The 20,091-nt window shown below is 35.7% G+C and overlaps 1 protein-coding gene across 1 annotated transcript in view; it reads right to left on the reverse strand.

The window, feature by feature from the left end:
* The window catches only part of FOXP2 (forkhead box P2), a 401,013-nt gene that overhangs the window by 113,858 nt on the left and 267,064 nt on the right, over nt 1-20,091 (reverse strand). Inside the window, exon 5 of the mRNA XM_041421031.1 lies at nt 7,879-7,968. Coding sequence (XP_041276965.1) covers nt 7,879-7,968 — 90 coding nt within the window. The remainder of the gene's footprint in view (nt 1-7,878; nt 7,969-20,091) is intronic.

A 20,091-nucleotide genomic window follows, 5' to 3' on the forward strand; every position in this document is an offset into this window, starting at 1 on the left:
ATGTTGCTGAAACACTGTACAGTTCCTTTTATATATGTTATCATGATACAATTGCTTTTCAAAGCTTCACATAATCAAGTAGTAAAGCACTGAAGTAGTGTTTAGTAAATTTTTCACCATTAATTCTATTTCATAAGACCTTCATCCGTCTGTCTCAAAAAAATATTAGAAGTATAAGAAGGCATAAAAAGACCTAGAACATCAAAGTGGCAATTGTTAACCTCCTTCCACAACAGTATGGGCTGATATGATTCTCCACCAGACTGTGTGATTGCTTTTTCATCAGCACTCATACTTTTCTTCTGTAGCATTCCTGCATACTGTGTGATCATTTGGATAATTTTAACACTTTTTAACACCGTTTCACATGTATACATCCCAAGTGATGGCAAACTAAAATTAACACCTATGTTGATCTTGGCATACATTCAGATTCCTGATTAGCTGGCTCCTCACACCCCCAGTAAAGTCAGCTTGCTTGGTAAAGCAACTGGACAAGTATGACATCATAAAATAATGTCTAACAATTACAAAATGTCAAGAAAATAATTCAAATCACAAAGCAAAATTAATCTGAAAAGTATGTGAAGAAATCAGCTCAAGGAATGCCATGAATGGCCAGGGAGAGAAACTCAAATTTCATGTGTAAAGTTGCATATGCTACTATTAACTGAAAAACCTTCATTGTTTAGTCACAGAACTTTTGTTTTGTCAAAAAATTTTCTTGACTTTATAATTCCCTGTAGAAAGAAAAACCTTTGGCTTGGGAAAAAAAAAAAAAAAAAAAAAAAGAAGAGACTTTCCTTAACAACAAATTAACTAGAAACAGTTCTGAAATATCTACCCCCGTCTAGAGCATTCATAGAATATTTGTTTAGTTGCTTTTTCTGCTTTGGTAATTTCTAAATCAATGTACACTAATGTGTTTTTCAAATTCAAGAGTATCAGGAGAGCCCTGCTTGAGTGATGCGTTCCTAAACTGGCATAATTAGGGCCCTGCCTGGGAGCAGACCCATTAATAGAGCTGCACACTGAGTGGGGAACCATTCACACTTTCCCTCTCAGCTCTTCATGAGCTTTTCTGGGCAATGAGCCAGCTGGTAAGAAAATCAGGCTGATCCAACCTGTTGCAAGAGCCTGGAGAAGCGGCTGAAGGGAACCTCCATCTCCCAGCTCTGCAGTGGGACTACTCACACAGTGGGACTACTCACACAGTAGTGGGACTACTGCCCGAAGAGGAGCAGTCACAGCCGGGAGGGACAGCAGAGGGACAGAGCTTTCCAGATGCTCAAGAAGGCAAATCAACTTCTCAGTAGTCCTTGGGGATTCCTATAGTTCAGAATATAAAAAACAGTCCACTCATCCCATTTCGTGGTGTCAGACAGGCTGCAGATTCTACTGCGGTGGAAGGATGAGTTTGCTGGTCTGCCATGTAAAAGCTGCTCTGTAAAGACCTAGACACTGTCTCTGAAGATTTGTCCTGAATCTGCATGAAGAACTGGACTGTGTGTTCTCCCTCTACTCCTAGTTCTCCAGAAGTACCAGAATCAACAAGAGAGAAAGGGGACAGGAAAGACATTCCAGTGATGCAGGTGATAATTCCTGGACAGCCACAGCAACAGACTGACACATCAGATTCTGCACAGACATGTGTTCAACATTAAAATGCCTCTTGAAATCCCTGATCACATAATAATCTAATTAGTATTCTGCACATTCAATACCTGTAAACAGAACTTGCATAATACTTCTTTCCTCTGAATCCAAAATATTTTGTAGTATTACAACAATGTTGTCAGGATACAGAGGTGATCTCTGCATCAGCTAGTTGTTTGTGGGTGTTTTGTCTACATTAGATATAGATGAATATATTATGTGCTAACTTCTCTTAGAAAAGTGCTAGTTAAAATTTTCCCATGTTACAAAGATCACACATATGGTTAGCTGGAATATTTTATACTCCTGAAAATGACAATAAGAGAGAACACCTCAAAGTGATGCACATACACTTTAAAAAGCAAACCATACTAACTAGTGCCACTTTCTTAGTAGACGTATTTTTGTTAATACTAGAATTTTTCAAGAGTAAAATGTGACTTAAAGTAAATCTGTTATTAGAAGGTTTTACAGTAACATGGAACATGATGCAAAATATGGATATTCATGAGTAGAAAAGGTTGTCAAAGACAGGATATAAGTCTTTGGAGCAAGTTCTATCTGTATTAGTAAGAACTTCCCAGCAAGTTTGTGATACTGACAATTCCATTGTAAATGAAAGAACAATGCCCTGAGGTTTTTTTTCTTTATTATTGTATTTATACCTCTTCCTTAATAGAACTCCTGTTTTCTCCTGTGTTCTCATATAAGCTTGAACATGGATATTTCTCCTTTCCCTTCCCCCTACACCTTATGTAAAAATAACTCCTTGCCTTCTTCCCATCTCTTGGGGTTATACTTGTCTTTAGAGTGGGTATTACTGATGCAAATTTCTGCACGTCAGAGGATAACTGCATATTCCTCCAAACAGACTTACAAGGGAAAATGGGACTTATGATTTTCCAGCAGCTATCTTCCAAATTTAATTTACCCCAAGCCTCAATGTTTGCTTATATGTAGGCCGCACATTTCCTCTAGAATTATACTCGAGAGGGAGAAAGACTGTTTATCACTACTCTTCTCTTATACTACATATTATGCATTTGAATCTTTCTATATCAGTGTTTTCTACCATGTACAAAATCCTCCTACTTCTTATGCTTAGCAGCATGCATTAGATAAACAGAAATATGTAACATGCAGTTTATGAAAAAAAGAGTTTTAAACCAGTTAGATTTATTTCTATTTTTGTTCAATGTAATGCAAGGAAAACTCTCTAAGTTACAACCATAACAAGTTGGGGTTTTTTTTTCTGTTTTTAAAATGGCACTTTTTGACTGATATTAAGCATGCACGGTTGAAGTCAAAGTGCATTAAATCAGAGGATATAATTTAAAAGCAGTGGGGTTTGCTTCTTTTTTCCCACATTCCCTATTTCTCATCTCTCATCAAGTCCTTATATATGTTTAAAAAAAGTAACTAAAGGTTACAATATTAATGATATGTTTGCTTATTTATTATGTGCAATGAATTTTAAACTCAGGCCCATATGAAGATCCAAAGGGAGATGACCAAACTAGGAGAGAGTAAAGCAAGGAGAGTGGGTTAAAAGAGACTGCGAATATCTTTTCATGATAAATTTTCATGCTAAATTTTTGCATTTTGAGTGTCTTTAAAAAAAAAATGGTTCTTCTGATGGTATTCACCAATGAAATAAAAATTAAGTAATTAAACTTAAGTGTATACATTTCCCAAATTTTATCAAATTATTACACTTCAGTGACATGCTTATGCTAAATAAACAAAGCTTACCATAACAACTCAACACTCCATACAGCATGATATTTATACAACTGGCTTGGTACACACTGAGCTTAACCCTTTGATTCCAGAAGTCATGATTTCATGACATCCCATCCTCTTATAGAATGCATTTGTACTGATGTTGAAATGACAAATCTCCCAGCCTGAAGGAAAAAATATCTAACCAATTCATTAGATACATTAAACTATGGGGCTGAAGATAATGATCTATTTATTCTCACTGACATAACGTTCACAGTCTGACTCTGTGAAAAAAACTACTTTAGAGACATTACTGGGAATAGAAACAACCAGACAAACAAATAGAATTATAACTGTGCATATCACCATTCTATACAGACAACAACAGTATGTGTACCATGGACAGATTAGTCTAAGCATAGTAATTGCCTACCTGGAAGGGAAATAATTGCAATGCTGTACATGAACACCCACCAATGGCAGAAAATTGACAGCATTTACCTTTGGGTTATGCTTGTGCTCTCACAGTTCTTGAAGAACCTCAAGTCCCGCTCATGACTGTAAATGTTACATAAAAATAAAGCTGCCGATATTAAGACTCAAGCTAGATGACACCAGGTTCTTCAGTGGCCCTAAGGACAGTGACTGTCTGCCCTAGGAGAAGGAACTACATGTTCTAAGAGCCAAGGTGACTGTTTTTCCTGTTATGCCTACTATGAAAATTTGGTGATAAGGAGAGAAACCCTTGAAAGCAATTAGTAAGCTTCACCGTGGATTACCATTATAACCAATTCTACAGAAAAGAAAAATATTCTGAAACAAAAAATGGTACTACAAAAATCTTAATCTTACTACAGCAATATTTTACTGGATGCACAGTAAAATAGTAAACGCTATTATCTCATCATATTCAGGTTAACATTACCCTGAACTCTGATCACAAACTCTCCACAGCTATTTTGCAATATGTCATTAATCAATGTATGTACTGATTGGATCCATTCAATTGGTGCATCAGTGTAATGAATGGCATATATAAACATGTTTCAAATACATTTATTCAGATATCTATACATGAAAGTAAAATCACTACCACAATTGGTACTCAAGCTTGTCAAAAAGGATGTTTTTCTTCTTCTGTTTTACATAAGACATGCTAATGGTTATGCCATCTGCACTGTGAAACTCAGACAAATGTAAATTAAAGTAATAGTAGATCAAGACAAGCATCTATCTAAAACTGCAATTTTTGCAGGTATTCTTTTAACTCACAATCTAAATATAAGCCTCCTGTCCCTGAAAATATAGGATAACTACTAGTAAATGTAACTTCTACACTAGAAACTAAAACAAAAACTTCTGCACTTTTACAGTAGATCACATAGCTTGTGATACATTTGTAAAGGCTTTTCATGAGGATACAAAAGACAGAAGTTATTCTAGGAAAATTTCAGCAGCTCCCCTAAAGACATCCCCTCAGTAAAGCACAGTAGAACATGATGACTTACCCAATACCCTCTTTTTTGCAAAGTTGAGGACACAAATTTGAAGGTTTCTTCAATCAGCTTTCAACTTGCTGATTAGCTAGTAGGTGCTGCAAGTCACTAAAATACTTGATGCATTATGAAACAACAAAGAGAACATACATAAAAACACCATATGCTACTTTTCCCCCAAAAAAGATGGCCACTAAAATAATTACTATTTGTTTTCCTCTATGTCTCATGGAACAATAAAATAGTTTACATCAAACTACAGAGCACGAGATGCACGGCAAGGCTTACCTAATAGCTACATTTGTTTGCAGATGTGTGAGCTAGTTTTAAAGGTTTTATTGCATTTTTACTAGATTTATAAATCTATTTTAACATATCCACAGTTGCCAGATTAGTAAATTGCTCTGAAATGGAGGAAATTAGATATGCACTAATTTAAAAGTATTTAAAAATATTGGGAGAAGTCTGTTTTCTCAACCACAAACACAAGTACAAGTATTTTTGCCTGATAACCTTCAATTTTGTCTTATAAAGCTTATACAAGTTTAGCAATTTCTACTGCTAGAAGATTTTGGCTAAAGTTATCATTAAATTTGCCGTAAGAAAATAATAATGCTGTACAATTTTATGACAGTATTTGGTCCAGTATTTGGTCAAACAGGCAACACGATGATCAAAATGTGAGTTCCCACTACATGACGAACAATGAATAGTAAGAGACAGAAATAGAAAAGCTCAAAGGACTCACGTCCTTTATATATCCTATTCACTAAAAAACACAATTAAAATGTAGCTTGTGTTCATACCTGAATTTACATGGTATTTGATACATAAAAGCAAAGTGTGGGAGCAAATTCCATTTTTCCTCTCCTTTAAAAATGAACCAAATGAAGTGTTCAAGGCCAATAAGAGACACTATGTACACACTGATGATGAAAGAAAAAGTTGGAAACGTAAGCAATAAACTAGACTTTAGAAAGCATGAAACAATTGTGAAAATAAAATTATTTGCTTTATTTTCTTCTTCCTGCTTCTCAAGTGTGACTCAAAAGATGCTGATGCCTCCTGGGAAACAAGTGATACAGCACCAACACATCAAGCCCTAGCATTTAAAGGCCACCAGGCTATGATTAGTGTTTTAAAAGCATGGAAGCACAAGACTCCCTCTCTTCATCTCATCATCCTCTGGGTTCTGTGTATGACTGTCTTTGCCTCCAAACATGGTTTTCTATCATTCCAACAATGCCTACTACAAACAGTGCACCCCCAGACTTCTTTAACATTGAAAAGAAAGTTTGTGAATGGGTGGAGAAAGTGAAAAGAGAAGTCAGTCCTGGACCATGCTGGTTTAAAAGGTGGAGGATTAAGGTGAGAAAAAATATGGAAAATGTATGGAAAAACTGAGAAAATACCACTATTCATGCCTGTTTCATATACTTTCCTTATTGCCTGGTGCTGGCCAATTTAGAGACAGAACACAGGGCTGGATGGATCTTGTACACTTCTTATACAAACCATGTTATCTTTCAGAATGAGGAGCTAGCAGAACGAAGCACTTTCACAATATTCATTAAATCAATCATTTGCATGGTTCAGCCTTTCAAGGTCACTAATTCCACTTTAAAAACTTAAAAACCCACATAGTTCATAAGCTTCTACCTTTATGGCTACTCTTATGTGCCTTCAGTGCGGAAGTTATTTGATACAAAGTAAATGTGAATTTGCATTTACAAAGCAAAGTCAAGGGTAAAGAACGGGAAGTTGAGAGAGTCTCAGGACTCAGCCTCAGCCAGGAATGGACTACAACTACAGTATGGCAGGATGGCGTCATGTCATGCTTTCCTTTTTTCCATTTTCTTTAGCCATATTCCTAAATTCTTGTTTGGTTCTGAGCAAATAAATAAAACCCTAAAAGTGTATTTGAAGAGAGCTGATCAGCTGTTTGCTGTGTCCAACACTGCTCTACTAAGTTTCACAAAGAAAAGGAGACAATGTGAATCACATTCAGAAATTGCACATGTGAACAAATTTCACAACATTTCCCTGGTGGAGAAAAAAAATACATTCTAGTGCCTGGGGTCCTCCATTATGCATGACAAAAACTAGAAATGAGATAAAAACACCCTACTCCATCAGAAAACAGGGGAAGTCTTGAGAGAATAAATGCACACCCAGAAAAACAGATGTGAGGAAAAGAATGGTAGGATTTATACTTTTTTTAATTTCCTGAATAAAATAAAATTGTCTGCTATAAAATGTAATTCAGCAGTTAAGCACCCATATTTGGTCTATATACAAGAGAGAACAAGTTTTGTCAGCAGAATGCAATTTGATATGGAACTCTCCATTAGGAATAAATGATAATACCTCATAAAAATACCATACTGATAAAATGTTCTAGGAATAGAACTCTCTTTATGTTTTTACTAATGCATTTAAAATAACTATTCAATAGCAGAACTTTTGTTTACTCATTCACAATCTAAAGCCCAACAACATCCTAATGTGACATTTCATGACACATGTTTTTTTCTAAAATGTCAGAAGCAGCTTTCATAATTTCAAGCACTTGTGCTGGTAAGTTTCTGAACACTTCTCTGTCACTTAGGTATAGTAACTGTGAGGTATTTAGCTTTTCTCTTTTTTTTTTTTTCACAGATACCGTTTTGCTCCTGGTCTTAACATGTTTTTACAATTTAAACCATGTACGTGTAAAAATCACATATCAGTCTTGTAACATGTCTGTAAAGGATTAATGTACCACAGTTACTGAACTCAGACTTAGTCTCAGACCTTTTAAGCATGTACAGCCACAAAAGGCTTTTGTATCCTACGGTGATTTTCCCTGTGAAGTCAGCAGCAAGAAGCATGTAGCCAGCAGCATGTGAATATTCACACACACGGCGTTAGGGACAGGCACTGCCACACACCCTTCACGTGTCAGCCAGCTCGGCACTCTTCCCTGACATTAAGGTCCCAAAAGCAAGGAGACTTTACTAACCTGCAGCGGTCTCTGTTTCTCACTGCCCTTAGGAGATTTCAGTCCACTTGTCTGTTGCTGTAAAAGCAGCTGCCTTGCTGCCTGGAGTGCCTAAAAGTAAAAAAAAAAAAGAAAAAAAAAAGAAAAAAAAAAGTTAATAAATTCAACCAATTCCTAGAAAGAAATCAGTTACTCATTGCTAATTTTAGGTAAAAGTCCAATTGAATGAACAAAATCCCCTCCTATTCAATTTGTATTTGCTAGATTTCATACTTCAGGGTTGGGTTTTTTTTTTATTTGAAACATTGAAAAAATATTCTGAAAGTACATATATAAGACTTCACTAGAATTTATGGATGTACATGAAATCCTGCAGGAAATAAAGTTAATTTGTTTGAAGTGCTTGAAGAGGAAAAATCATAAACTGCATCAATAGCCTCATTTCCACAAGGAACTTGTCTTTGAGTGTTCAACTAAAATGCCCACTCCCTTGCAAATTATCATTCAATTTGCATTTTTGTATTACAATTTGAAGTAAAAGCAAGTAGACTTCAAGTGTTACCAGAAGCTGTAATTAAATTTGACAAATCAACATCAGATTATCTTGAAAGTGAATTAATAAGGATATTCATTGAAGATTAAAAACACTTTTTGTACTTACAATTCAAGGAGAAACCTCTCTTTTGACAAAAAAAAAAGAGCACAGTTTTAATGCCAAATAAAAATGAGTGGTTTTAATTTGCATTCTTAGGAACATCAGAGAACAAAGAAATTATTACTCAACCAACCAGATCAGGCTCAGGGATGACAGTATACCAATCAAAATAGAAGATGTTTTCATTTATTTTATGTTTTCATTCCAACTCAGCCAAATACAGTTAAACATATGAAATGTAAACAAACATTCTACCTACCCAAAGAATGCTAATCTATATTATTTTTCCCTATAAAATTATTTGTTAAATGTCAAGTGTTATAAAGTGGTACTTATTTAGAAATTTTAAAAAAAGCAAAACCAAAAAACGTGATTCAAAACATTTCCACTGAAACTACCTGGAGAACTCATTTTTTCCCCTTAGAAAAATCAGCTCAATAAATAGCAGTTATAGCTTTACAATACATCACACTATTATTTCTGTTATTAAAACCTACTGTAGATGGAATGTATTGCAACAAATGCCATTTGATCAATGTTCCCTAAAATAATAAAGACTCTCAACTGATAAAGAAAGGTACAATTTTGATTAGCCTCAAATGAGCTGGTTTTTAAGATAGTTTCTAGTATCCATGACAACAGTTGCTTTGACAAGATGTGCATATGGCATTACACTGCCAGCTGGTGTGAACAATGTTTGAACTACTGCATTGAGATGCTGAGCAAACAGAAAAAGTTGCCACGTCTTAACCCTCAGGGAAGGCAGTCATCCCCTGATCAATTATGAAAAGACAGAGAGAGGGCTGCTACAGTCTGGCTCCAAGCAAGTTTTCTGAGAAGGCAGGCAGACATAGAAAACCAAAGTAAACAAAGTGAATGCACTAGTACCATCTCCTAACAACATTGATTTGTCTCCCCATAGAAGGCCCTGGTACAAAGTTTGCAGAGCAGACTTTTAACATTTGGAGACATTCCCACAACAATCCCTGTATTGTTTCATCAAATTCTCAAGTAATTACAGGTCTGAACCTAAGCAATGAGACGCACAGAACTATCTTCTCTCTGCCAAAACTAAGCAAAAGTTAAGATATTTAAAAGTGCACTTGAAATATTTTGTTACCAAGGAACCACTGGGCGCATGATCTCTTCTGCACTCAGAGTTCTTGCGCATATCCTAAAGGACAGTATTTCTCTGCCTGATATCAGAATTAAATGTATCTGTTGATTTCAGGGGCACCACGATTTGCTCCCAACTTCTTGCAGTGGTTGAAGCAAAAACAGATTAAAACCACAAACACAAGATATGTGGCAAATTTGTATTCCTTAATCTCTAGTGCTCTCCAAAGGGAAAACTTGAATGAAAGCAAGAGAACTGCACTCCTGAATTCATGAGAGACTGTAGAGGAAAACTAACCTCACCACTTGGGGTGATACTGCCAGGAGAATGAGAGAAGAGATCTGGAGTAAGAGGAAATGGGGAAAAAAAAAAAACCCATAAAGACAATAATCCTTTCTTTTTGGCAATTGCAGAAATCCATCTTCCTCAGCAGCAGTGTCATCACATCAATACAATAAAACATCAATACAAAGCAAGTATCTTGTAAATCTGTACATTTACAGTACTTGAAAATTAGAGAATTATAGTCTGCTGCAGCTTAGATTTAATCTAGACTGATTTCAAATTGTGGCTAGCATACTCCTGTGGAATGAGCCTAAGAAAGTATGACTTCCTACAGCTAACTACAAAAAGAGTCACACTTCATGTGACAAAAAGCAAGGCAGCACAACAGGATATGCTTGCATAAAAGGCTCTACTCCTTAAACTATTTTGATTCGTATGCGCTGGTTGGGATATCTCTAAAGGAGTAAAGGCTTATCTTTTAATACAGAATGTCTTATAAATGATGACTACCTGAATACTTCAGTGATCTTATTGTGGCAGTTTAGATTATTGTAAACACAGGAGATAGAAGAAGAACAGAAAACAATTTCAAGAGATCAGAGATGATTTAAAACTCATAAGGAGAAATCAGTGTCAGCCTTTGTTCTTAGAGCAGTCATCATGCAGTATTTTTTTCTCCAAGTGTGCTGCTTAACTTTACGTTTTGCTACATGGAAACCTCTCAGAAACACTCTCAATTTCAAAGCATTATTACTGACATTATTCATAAGGGAAGATCATGAGACTATAAAATATTAGCTCTAAAAATTCATTTGCTGCCATTGAATCTTTGCAAAACAAACTGACAAATTGAAAGTATCTTACAAAATTCGTAGTTTAACATCTACACTTCCAGTAAACACCCATCCCATGTATCATTTATAAATTTCTCTGACAATAACTCGTGATCTAAAAACAGTGTAATGAAGACAAAATAACAGATGCTTATAAATCTGACAAACCAAATTTATGTTGAGTCCCACCTCAATTAAAGTGCAGAAAGAACAGATTCCAGGGCACTCAAAATTGTATCTAGTTCCCAATAACACTTGTTTCGAATTTTGCAGGAACTTTTCCTTAATTATCTAAATTAGTAAAACCATTTTAAAAATCCAATGTAGACAAAAGCAATAAAAAGAACTGAGGATTAGAAATTATTTTCATTACATAAATGAAAATCATTATGATGTTTTAAGTAATGGCTATATAGGAAGGAAAATTTGGGCATATGGTTTCCAGAACTCACTGTGTTTCTAGTAAAATATTTATTGGGAACAGTACTTCTTAATATTTACTATGAAGCTTTGGCATAGCTAAAACACAAGCAGAACAGAAATGAAAATAATTGCATATAACTCACACTATTAAAGTTGATAAATTGCGGTAGACTTTGCTGTTTGTTGGCAATATTACTAGGAGATATAACTTCCTTTAATATTGTATTCCAAACCCTTCTGTTTGATCTAAGTGTGATTCAAAATTGTTTTTAAAGTTTTACCATTCTAATAAAGTGAAAGCTGTCACCTAAAGATGGTAAGCTTATTACTCTGTTTTTTAGAAATTAAATATATGTGTATTTTTAGGAAACAGATGTCACTCATATCCTTCCTTTAAAACCAGGAATGTTTAACCTATCAGCCTGTTGCATTTGAGATGTTAAAATGAAAAATGACATCTATGCCCATTAATATCGTCAATGTATAAACAGCACAGCGTGACACATTCTTGAGAGCTGAAGGCTACAAAATCTCTCTGAAACATAAATAACAAAGCACTCAGAAGGATATTTGATGTTGATATTCATCTCAGAGAAAAACACTGCTGCCTGGGCTTCTTATGAAAATAGATGCAGCCCAAATGGATCCCCTGTAATTGGTTTCAGATAGTGAGGTCAAAAGAAATATGATACAAGAAACTATTATGTGGAACAGGCGAAACAAGAATGTTTATACAGGCACTCCCTATTTATACTGACAAGAGGTGTATACTCTGCAGATAACCAAAACACTTCCCAGAAGTCGACCAGATTCTTTTCTTTCCTAATTCTGAATACCAATTTTATTTTTTCAAATGACTGCATACCCTAACATTCCTGCTGAACGTAAAATAAGTTTCTGAACATCTAAGTTTCCAAATGGCTGAATATGTCAAGCAAGAGTCATCTCGCTGGTAGCACTATACAACCGAAACATATCAACATGCTAAGCTGGATTTAAGGCCAAAGACTGCTCTGCACTGGTTGAATAACAACTTAACCAAATGATTACACACAGCTACATTTATTATAAAAAACACTTCAGGAGAACCTCTGACCCTTTATAACCTGCTCAGGGGCTATTCTCTGGCTGGCACTCAACAAGAATCCCAGAATTACCCACATTTGTACAAAACCCTCAAAAGATAGTGACTGAAAGACAACATTGTTTAAGTCTTCCTAACAGCACTCAAATGATGTGGCTAAACCTTTGTCTCTCAGTGATTGTGTTTGCTCAGAAAGTTCTCTAATGAATATCGGAGTCAGTCAGCAGCACAGAATCTTATAATCTTTCCAAATGGAGTAGCAAAGCAGCTAGCACTATTCAAAGAATCTTGAATTTAAGATGATCCAACTCCTTTCCAGCAGCAGTCTCTCCAGAAGCCTTGATAGAGAAAGTAAACTCCCATGTTCCCCAGTGAAAAACACTCTTTTTTCTCTAAGCCACACAAAGAAAATTGAGGACAAATGTACCACATCGGAAAGCCCACATGTATGTAACAGAAATCCAAGCCACATAACCTGCCTGATTTTACCCACAAGAGATAAACTGAACAATTTTTACAGTGTTTGCCTATAGAAGTAGACCAGATAGCTAAGGCTGTTGGCACCAATCTCAAGGAATATATTACAAAAAAAAACCTAGACATTCCCTAAGAACGATTTCACTCAATTAACCCAACATGGGACTACGCCAATACCCAAGCAAAAAAAAAGGTTTTTCTGTTTTCTAAATTTAGATTAGGGTGCCTTGCTTAGTAGTAGAACACAAACCTGAAAGAGATCCAAATGTTTGAAACTATATTATGCTCCAGAAGAAGAGGCAACAGTCTTTGACACTGTATTACAATCCCAAGTACTCCTACCACCAAGCTGCTAGACAGGAGGACAAGAAGTGCCAGTGCCCACCAAATGTGGCAGTAGACCCAACCCTAAGGGTGGGATTAAGTCAACATTGAATGTGTTTGAAAATATCTGCCACATTAACACTACAGGAATTTGTGCAAATGATTGCCTGGCTTGCATTTGTGCAAATGATTGCTTGGATCCCCAGGCTGCCCAGCTTTCCAAGGCTGGAAAAATTCTTCATTTGCTCAGAACAGCAACTCTTCATGCCTGGGGAATTTCAAAATACCACAGCAGAGCACATTGAGGGTTGGGGGCAAGTAGAAAACGACATTCTGGATCACAATTTAACTTACATACTTACATTCCTCAGGTGTTTCAGCTCAGAAAACATAAGAATATCTCTGGATATGGCTCTCATTTCCCTGGACTGAAAGCACTTTGCTGTTGGTTGGTTGTTTAGCAGCAAGGGTAATGGTGTGTGTGTGTGTGTGGTTTGTTTCCTTAGGCTGATACTGCCAGTTTCTCTGCTTTTGATTCAGATTTGTGGTCTTCCCTGCAAAACAAATGCCAGTAGAAGAAATGATCCTCAATCTACCTGAGCTTCTGTTCTATGCTGATGTTATCCAGGATTAATTTTCAGTTGAAGAGAAAAAGTAATAGTAATAAAGTGATAAATGCAACATGAAGTCTTATAATGCTGTTTAATAAAAGGAAATTAATCACATAATTTTCATAAACCTATTTTCAAACAGCAATCTATCAGAGAGAAATTATGCATCTGTAGTTACTGACCTTTCATTTCACCATGACTGATTTGTAATTAGACTAGTTTTGTGAAAAATAATAGTTAATTACCAGATTTTTTTCACTCTAATTGTTTTGGCTTTTTTTTTGTTGTTGTTATTGTTGTTGTTTCGTTGTGGGTTTTTTGTTTTGTGTCTTCCTTTTTTTTTCTTGTGTGAAGGATGTTAAATAAATACAGGGTACTAGGAATTAGCAGTTTACAGATTTCATTTTATAAAACCAATTTAGCTTCTCTCCCTATAACCCAATTTAACAGATTCTAAAGACTTCTGCAAAAACAACTCTTTAATTTTCCCTGCCCATTATTTGACTGACCAAGAACTAGAAACAAAACACCCACAACAGTTACATGCTTCAATTCCTGGCAGCATTAGCAGGAATGTCTTCCCTGTAGCCATGGACTGCATTGGTCACTAGGGCTCCATGTCAGACCACACTTAACATGGTGCCTGACAGCAAATCCAAATGCTTTCTCCAAAGCTCAAACCAGCTGAAGAATGCAAATGTCAAGGGTTAGGAGAGATGGGAGCTCACAACACCGAAGTTGTGCTTGAACCTGACAATCTCCTTTCTTTCATCCCACATGCCTGAATACAACTTTCCTTTTGTACACACAGAAGTAAACAATCTACTCCTACTTCTTTCCTGCTCCCTACATTACACAGCGACTAATTGAATTTATTAAATTTTTTTTAAAAATCCAACAAAACAGTGCACACATAAAAAGTCAGCAATCCAAGCTCACAAATATTCTGACATGGCTATAGTCTTCCATGGGATGTAATTTTCAAAAGACTGGGACATGTAATAGTTAAACAGGAGAGCTAATCTCTTTCTACATGAAAAAAATGTGGCAATGGTGGCACCTACCAAATTTCCACATGAAAACCGGTATGATCTATTTCCAATGAAAATCTGCTAACTGATATAATAAAGCTATTTAAGCGTGCAGGCAAAGAAAAAAAATCAAGGCAGCTATCACATGTGTGAAGCCAGAAATAAAAAAAATAAAAAAAAAAAAAAAAAAGCTTAAAAATATTGTAAGTTTATATAATATTATGCATGTATGTAGAACACATACATAGGATTTGAAAGGAGTTGGTTAAAAAAAACACCTTCTTTCAAGTTTGTCCACTGTAGACATTTCCTTATTGGCTGTGAAACCTACTTTCAATTAATGCAGTCAGAAACAAAGCAGTGTTGACTTAGGTAGAATAACAGATTATTTGATAATTTATAAATAAGAAAGGAACTGATGCAAGTTAAATCAAGGGCAGCCCCATGTGTATTAAGAACAAAATTTGGAGCAACTTTGGGAGTGGAAAGAAACAGAGTATCAAAGGAAGCATTGCAACTGTCAGAAGGCTGTTAGAAGGCAAGAGTTTTAAGAGATAGAAATATGAAAGGAAATTTTAAAATTAAAGACACTGAATTAAACATGGAGATTATTAATCAAATTATTAACAAAAAATAATCACCAAGACATAAACTAAACCAAGAAATGAGGTAGATACAAACCAGAAGGAAGTATGTACTCTAACACTGTTCTGTCCATCAGCAAGATTCCCAGAATAGAATCTCAAGTTTGAGAGGACAGATCTGAGGACTGATTAATTTTCTTAAGCAATACAGAGAGGTAAAATAACATGTGAAGAACAAATGCCAAAACAATTCTACCCTAAAATAGCCCTAGCCATTTAGAAGTCAGAATGAAATATGTCTATCTTTACAATTTATTTTCAACTGAATTACATTCCGCACTCACCGGCAAAGGAATGCTGACACCAAGTATCAGAAGCACAGATTCCTCATCTGGATACCCTCTTTGCAAGCTAGTAACCAAAACTACCCATCAAAGAAAATGGATCTACATGGTACTAAAATTAAATAAAATTACAGTAATTGTACTAATCAAACTCTCTCAGCCAATCCAAGTGTGAGAAATTACATATCCATTCAAGAGCCACTGATTGAAAGGGCTCCAAATATTTGAATGATAACAATTTGATTTACCATGCCCCTACAAATCCATATCCAGAGGAATGAGTGAGACTGTAACCATGAAAGGAAATGTTACCACGATGGTCATATCAAGCTTTTAGTGTATGGGAGGAAGGCACAAAAGCCATTACTGAAATATCCAGTTGATTATCAGTGGAGAAGAAAAAGGTCATGACTGGGTTTCACATTTGATATAATAAATTTCAAGGATATTTAAGATAGTTTTAATAGTTCTAATTATTGACTTTTAGTTCTTACAAGAGCATAATTTAAATAGAAATCTTAAATTTAATGCACATAGCTGTGGTGAAAACCATGCATTGAAGACATTTAAAAAAATCCTGTCATATTATTATGATAAAAGCAACTGGGATATAAAAATAGAAGTGCAATACAAAACTGGTATTTTCTCTACTTCCCTCAACCTTCTAAAGACTCAGTTAGTGAAATGCACCCAGCTTGGGACACAATGGTTCAAAGAGGTGGATCATTTTACCAGTAGTCAGATAAGAATGGTAATAACGATGTCAATGAGAATATCCAACATATGGGATGGCAGAAGTCAGGAATAAACACCAACCCTAAAGAGGTAACAGTCATCAGCAAGTTCTTGCACAGAACAAATTAATTGTATTCCATGGGAAACATCAGCAAAAATGGCCTTAAATAGAATCCAGGGAGACAATTAAATTTAAGAAGAAACTTTCCAATGGTAGAGTAGTGGAGCAGTACAATAAATTGTGTACATGCTGCAAAATCATTATCCCTTAACCTGTTCAAGAAGCATCTTAACGAACAGTTAAGAGCACCAATTCTGCTCTGGGACATAGAAGATCTTTTAGAAGTGTCTCACAGCCCTGTTTTATTTGATTGTGTGGCTCCTGTGAAAGCATGCCAAGTTCGGATTACTGTGATGTCTAACACCTTGCTACATTTCAAATAACACCATGTTCTCATAAACTGAGTATCATGAAGCTCCAGCATGGTTTGTTTCCATGGTGAGCTAGCAGAGGATCAGCAAGAACTGCACATACAGAGTTGCTCTTTGGAATTTTCGACCTTACATGACCACTTTTGTGTTTATGAGACTAGCCTTGAAATTTTGGACTGAACAGAGAAATAGTGTATACAGAAGAGGAGATGGCTTAGAAATAAATGCTCCATGCCCTTACTGCAGTCAGAGCCTCTGATCAGATTTCTTGTGTCCTCACCTCCAAGTATGGACACAACAGCAGCAAAAAACCAAGACTTTCTTGTTATTACAATTCTTGCTAGAAACAACAGAGATGTGTGGCTGAAATGGAGAACTAAGGAGAAGAGAGAAAAATAAGGCAAGAATGAAGGTCCAAAGCACCACTAGATCAACTTAAGTCAGACATCTTCACAAATGAAAAAAAAGCAAAAACAAATGGATCCATTTTTGGCCATGTTTTTAATGAACTAATTTGATCCAAAGTCACTATGTAATCTCAACCACATTAAAAATTGGTCTATATTGCTAAAGGTAAATCAGCTGAACTGAAATACTACTGTGCATATTTTCTATTTTTTCTTATGGATATTTTTGTAATGCTTTCTAAAACTTCAGTTAACATAAACTAAACTAACAGGAACATATTCAATAAAAGAATGATTAGGGGAAGAAACAATAAACACGAATGTAAACAGTCAATAACATTAGCCATTTTATTTGCAATCTTTCAAGGTTTTTGAGAAACCATATTTTGGGGACAGAAGAGGAGTTTGGTCTGCAATTAAAAAACAAACAAACCAATAAAAATTTGTCTTGATATGAGATAAAATAAATTATGTAAATAGCAGCCCATTTCTAGACACTAAACTTATCAACGTTGGCATTGTGCAATAGTTCTGAATGTGATGAAAACAAAAGGTCTGATCTAAACTCTTTGGAATAATTCTGAGCACTAAAATCTGATACTAAGTGTGGACAGTGAGATGGCAGAGGAACCTCTGTTTCATGACCACAAATTGGTTTATATATTTGTATAAAAGTTGTAATTGCTATCTGCATTTGTGGTCTACTCTGACTTGCTTGAGTTATTACAATTTCAGCTCTTCTCTTGGACTGCTCATCTACCTTTTAACTTTTTGGTGCATTCTGTGATGATCTAGCAGGCACAATCCAACACACAGACTTCTGCCTCTGAAGAATACCAACGTTTAGGTTCTTGCTGTAGTTGGCAAGTGAATTGTATATTTTGAAGGGTAGCCCTAACAGTCCGTGTAGCAGTGCTACTGAGAAAGCATTCTCCACTTCAGGGACTTTTAAGAGTGAAGATTATAAAAAGAGTGAAATGACAAAGAGCTTTAATTTTAAGCTAAAATGCAAGTATAGAGAGACAGGCAAATGTCCTCAGGCTCCTCAGCCCAGTTTCAGTCCTTGTGAGGACATATAGGAGGAAGTATATTCTTTATGATTAGGAACTTGCAGGGATGAAAAAGAAAAGACCTGAAGCTATTATAATTGTTTTGCAGAAGAGGAATAAAAATATTTTGCAAATCCCAGGGCATTAAGGTGCTGGAGAACCGACAGCAACAGTGCAAAGAATTCCCAAGTAATATGCATGAGCAATGCAACAGGTTAGACATTTGAATTAAAAGGTAGATGTTTCTATCACACTTCATCAAACTCACCCAAGAAAAAAATGATCCTTTTTTATACTGCCTTGGCATCTACGGTAATCTTCCTAAACAGCAAGTCAATCAAGGAATTATAATCATAAATATGCTCAGGGGCATTATCACCTTTAAATGCATTTGTAAAAGCAGACACACCCAGATATGCTGGTGCCAAACATATGTAATACTTCACATCAGTATTCTGGCATCAGACTGTAAAAATTTCCTCTGAACCATGCAGCATGTAGTACATAATCACTGGAACTAACATGCACATAAAACAAGAATTTGCAATCTAGTGCATGATCAAAATATGGTGGAAATTAAGTTTAGATATAAATTTTACTCCATAAATTCCTTCAACTATTCCTTACATAAATTAAAACTTTATAATCAGCTTATATTTTTTCAGTCCTCTGTCTTGTCATCAACTTACTACGGTCTAAGCTCAATCATTAGTCTTCTCTTCTGAAGACACTCCTCTTTACACATTGCACAGAGTTCAGATTTCACGTCCTAGAAATATTTTCCAGATTCTCCTTCCCATAATACTTTCTTTTTCCTTCTTGTTACATTTTAAACCTCAGCACACTGTAACTATATTGTCTTTTAATTTAGTTTACTAGGCACAATGTAGTGCATCTTCTCTGTGAACATTTTTTTATCTTACTATATCATCACTTCTTGATACCATGAGTTTCAAGTATCACACGAAACATGGATCTATTCCTGACTAGATATCTCAATACTAGTACAGTACTACAATCTACAGTAAATTTTAATTTATTTTTTAAAAATTATGTAATCTATTAGAGATGGATTTTTTATTTTGCACGATAAAACATAGATAATTTCATCTCTGAGATTTGGGAAAAAATACAAGACAGATATCATAGTATTATAGTATTTTTAGTCAGAAGGCCTTGCCTTTTATGAGAAAGCCTTCTGGATAATGCCTATCCATCTACTGCAATTCCCAGGGATCTTCTTGTGCCATAGGAAACAGGAGAGAAACTATTTTATGTGAAGACTTTGGGATGGCTTTGAAATACTTTCTGGAACACAGTTTATGGCATAAGGCTTATGCTGCTACCTGAAGAAAGAGCTGTTGCCAGCAGGTGAAACAATCTTTGATTTTAGATGAATGTCAGAGGTTCGCACCCTCTTCTCCAGCAATCCCCAGGTTCATTAATAACACTAAGACATGAACCCTGCAAGCACTTTCATGTGTGCTTGCATGCTTCATGTATAGAGTTACAAAAAACATAGGGAGTGCACTACTAAAAAAGGTATGATGACAATATCACTTTTACCAACTCTCTCAGGCTTCACCACTGAAAGAATGTGATTTTCTGCACCAGCAAGCTGTGACTACAGCTCTGGGCGTCATGTTTCACCTGTGCTGACCCATGCTCTCCCAAGCCATGCCCTGGCACAGCTCTGCAGTCAGACTTTTCCAAGGACCAATTTGACTACAGAATTGGGTGCAGCTATCCCAGTTTTGGGGATATTAGCTCATGTGTGTCTCACTCTGTGTCAACTGCTCAGTTTAGTATCCAGGAATCATGTGTTTAATTTACTAGTGAAGAT

This window comes from Onychostruthus taczanowskii, unplaced genomic scaffold, assembly GCF_017590055.1.
Source record: "Onychostruthus taczanowskii isolate IOZ18803 unplaced genomic scaffold, ASM1759005v1 scaffold68, whole genome shotgun sequence".
Classification (NCBI taxonomy): Eukaryota; Metazoa; Chordata; class Aves; order Passeriformes; family Passeridae; genus Onychostruthus; species Onychostruthus taczanowskii.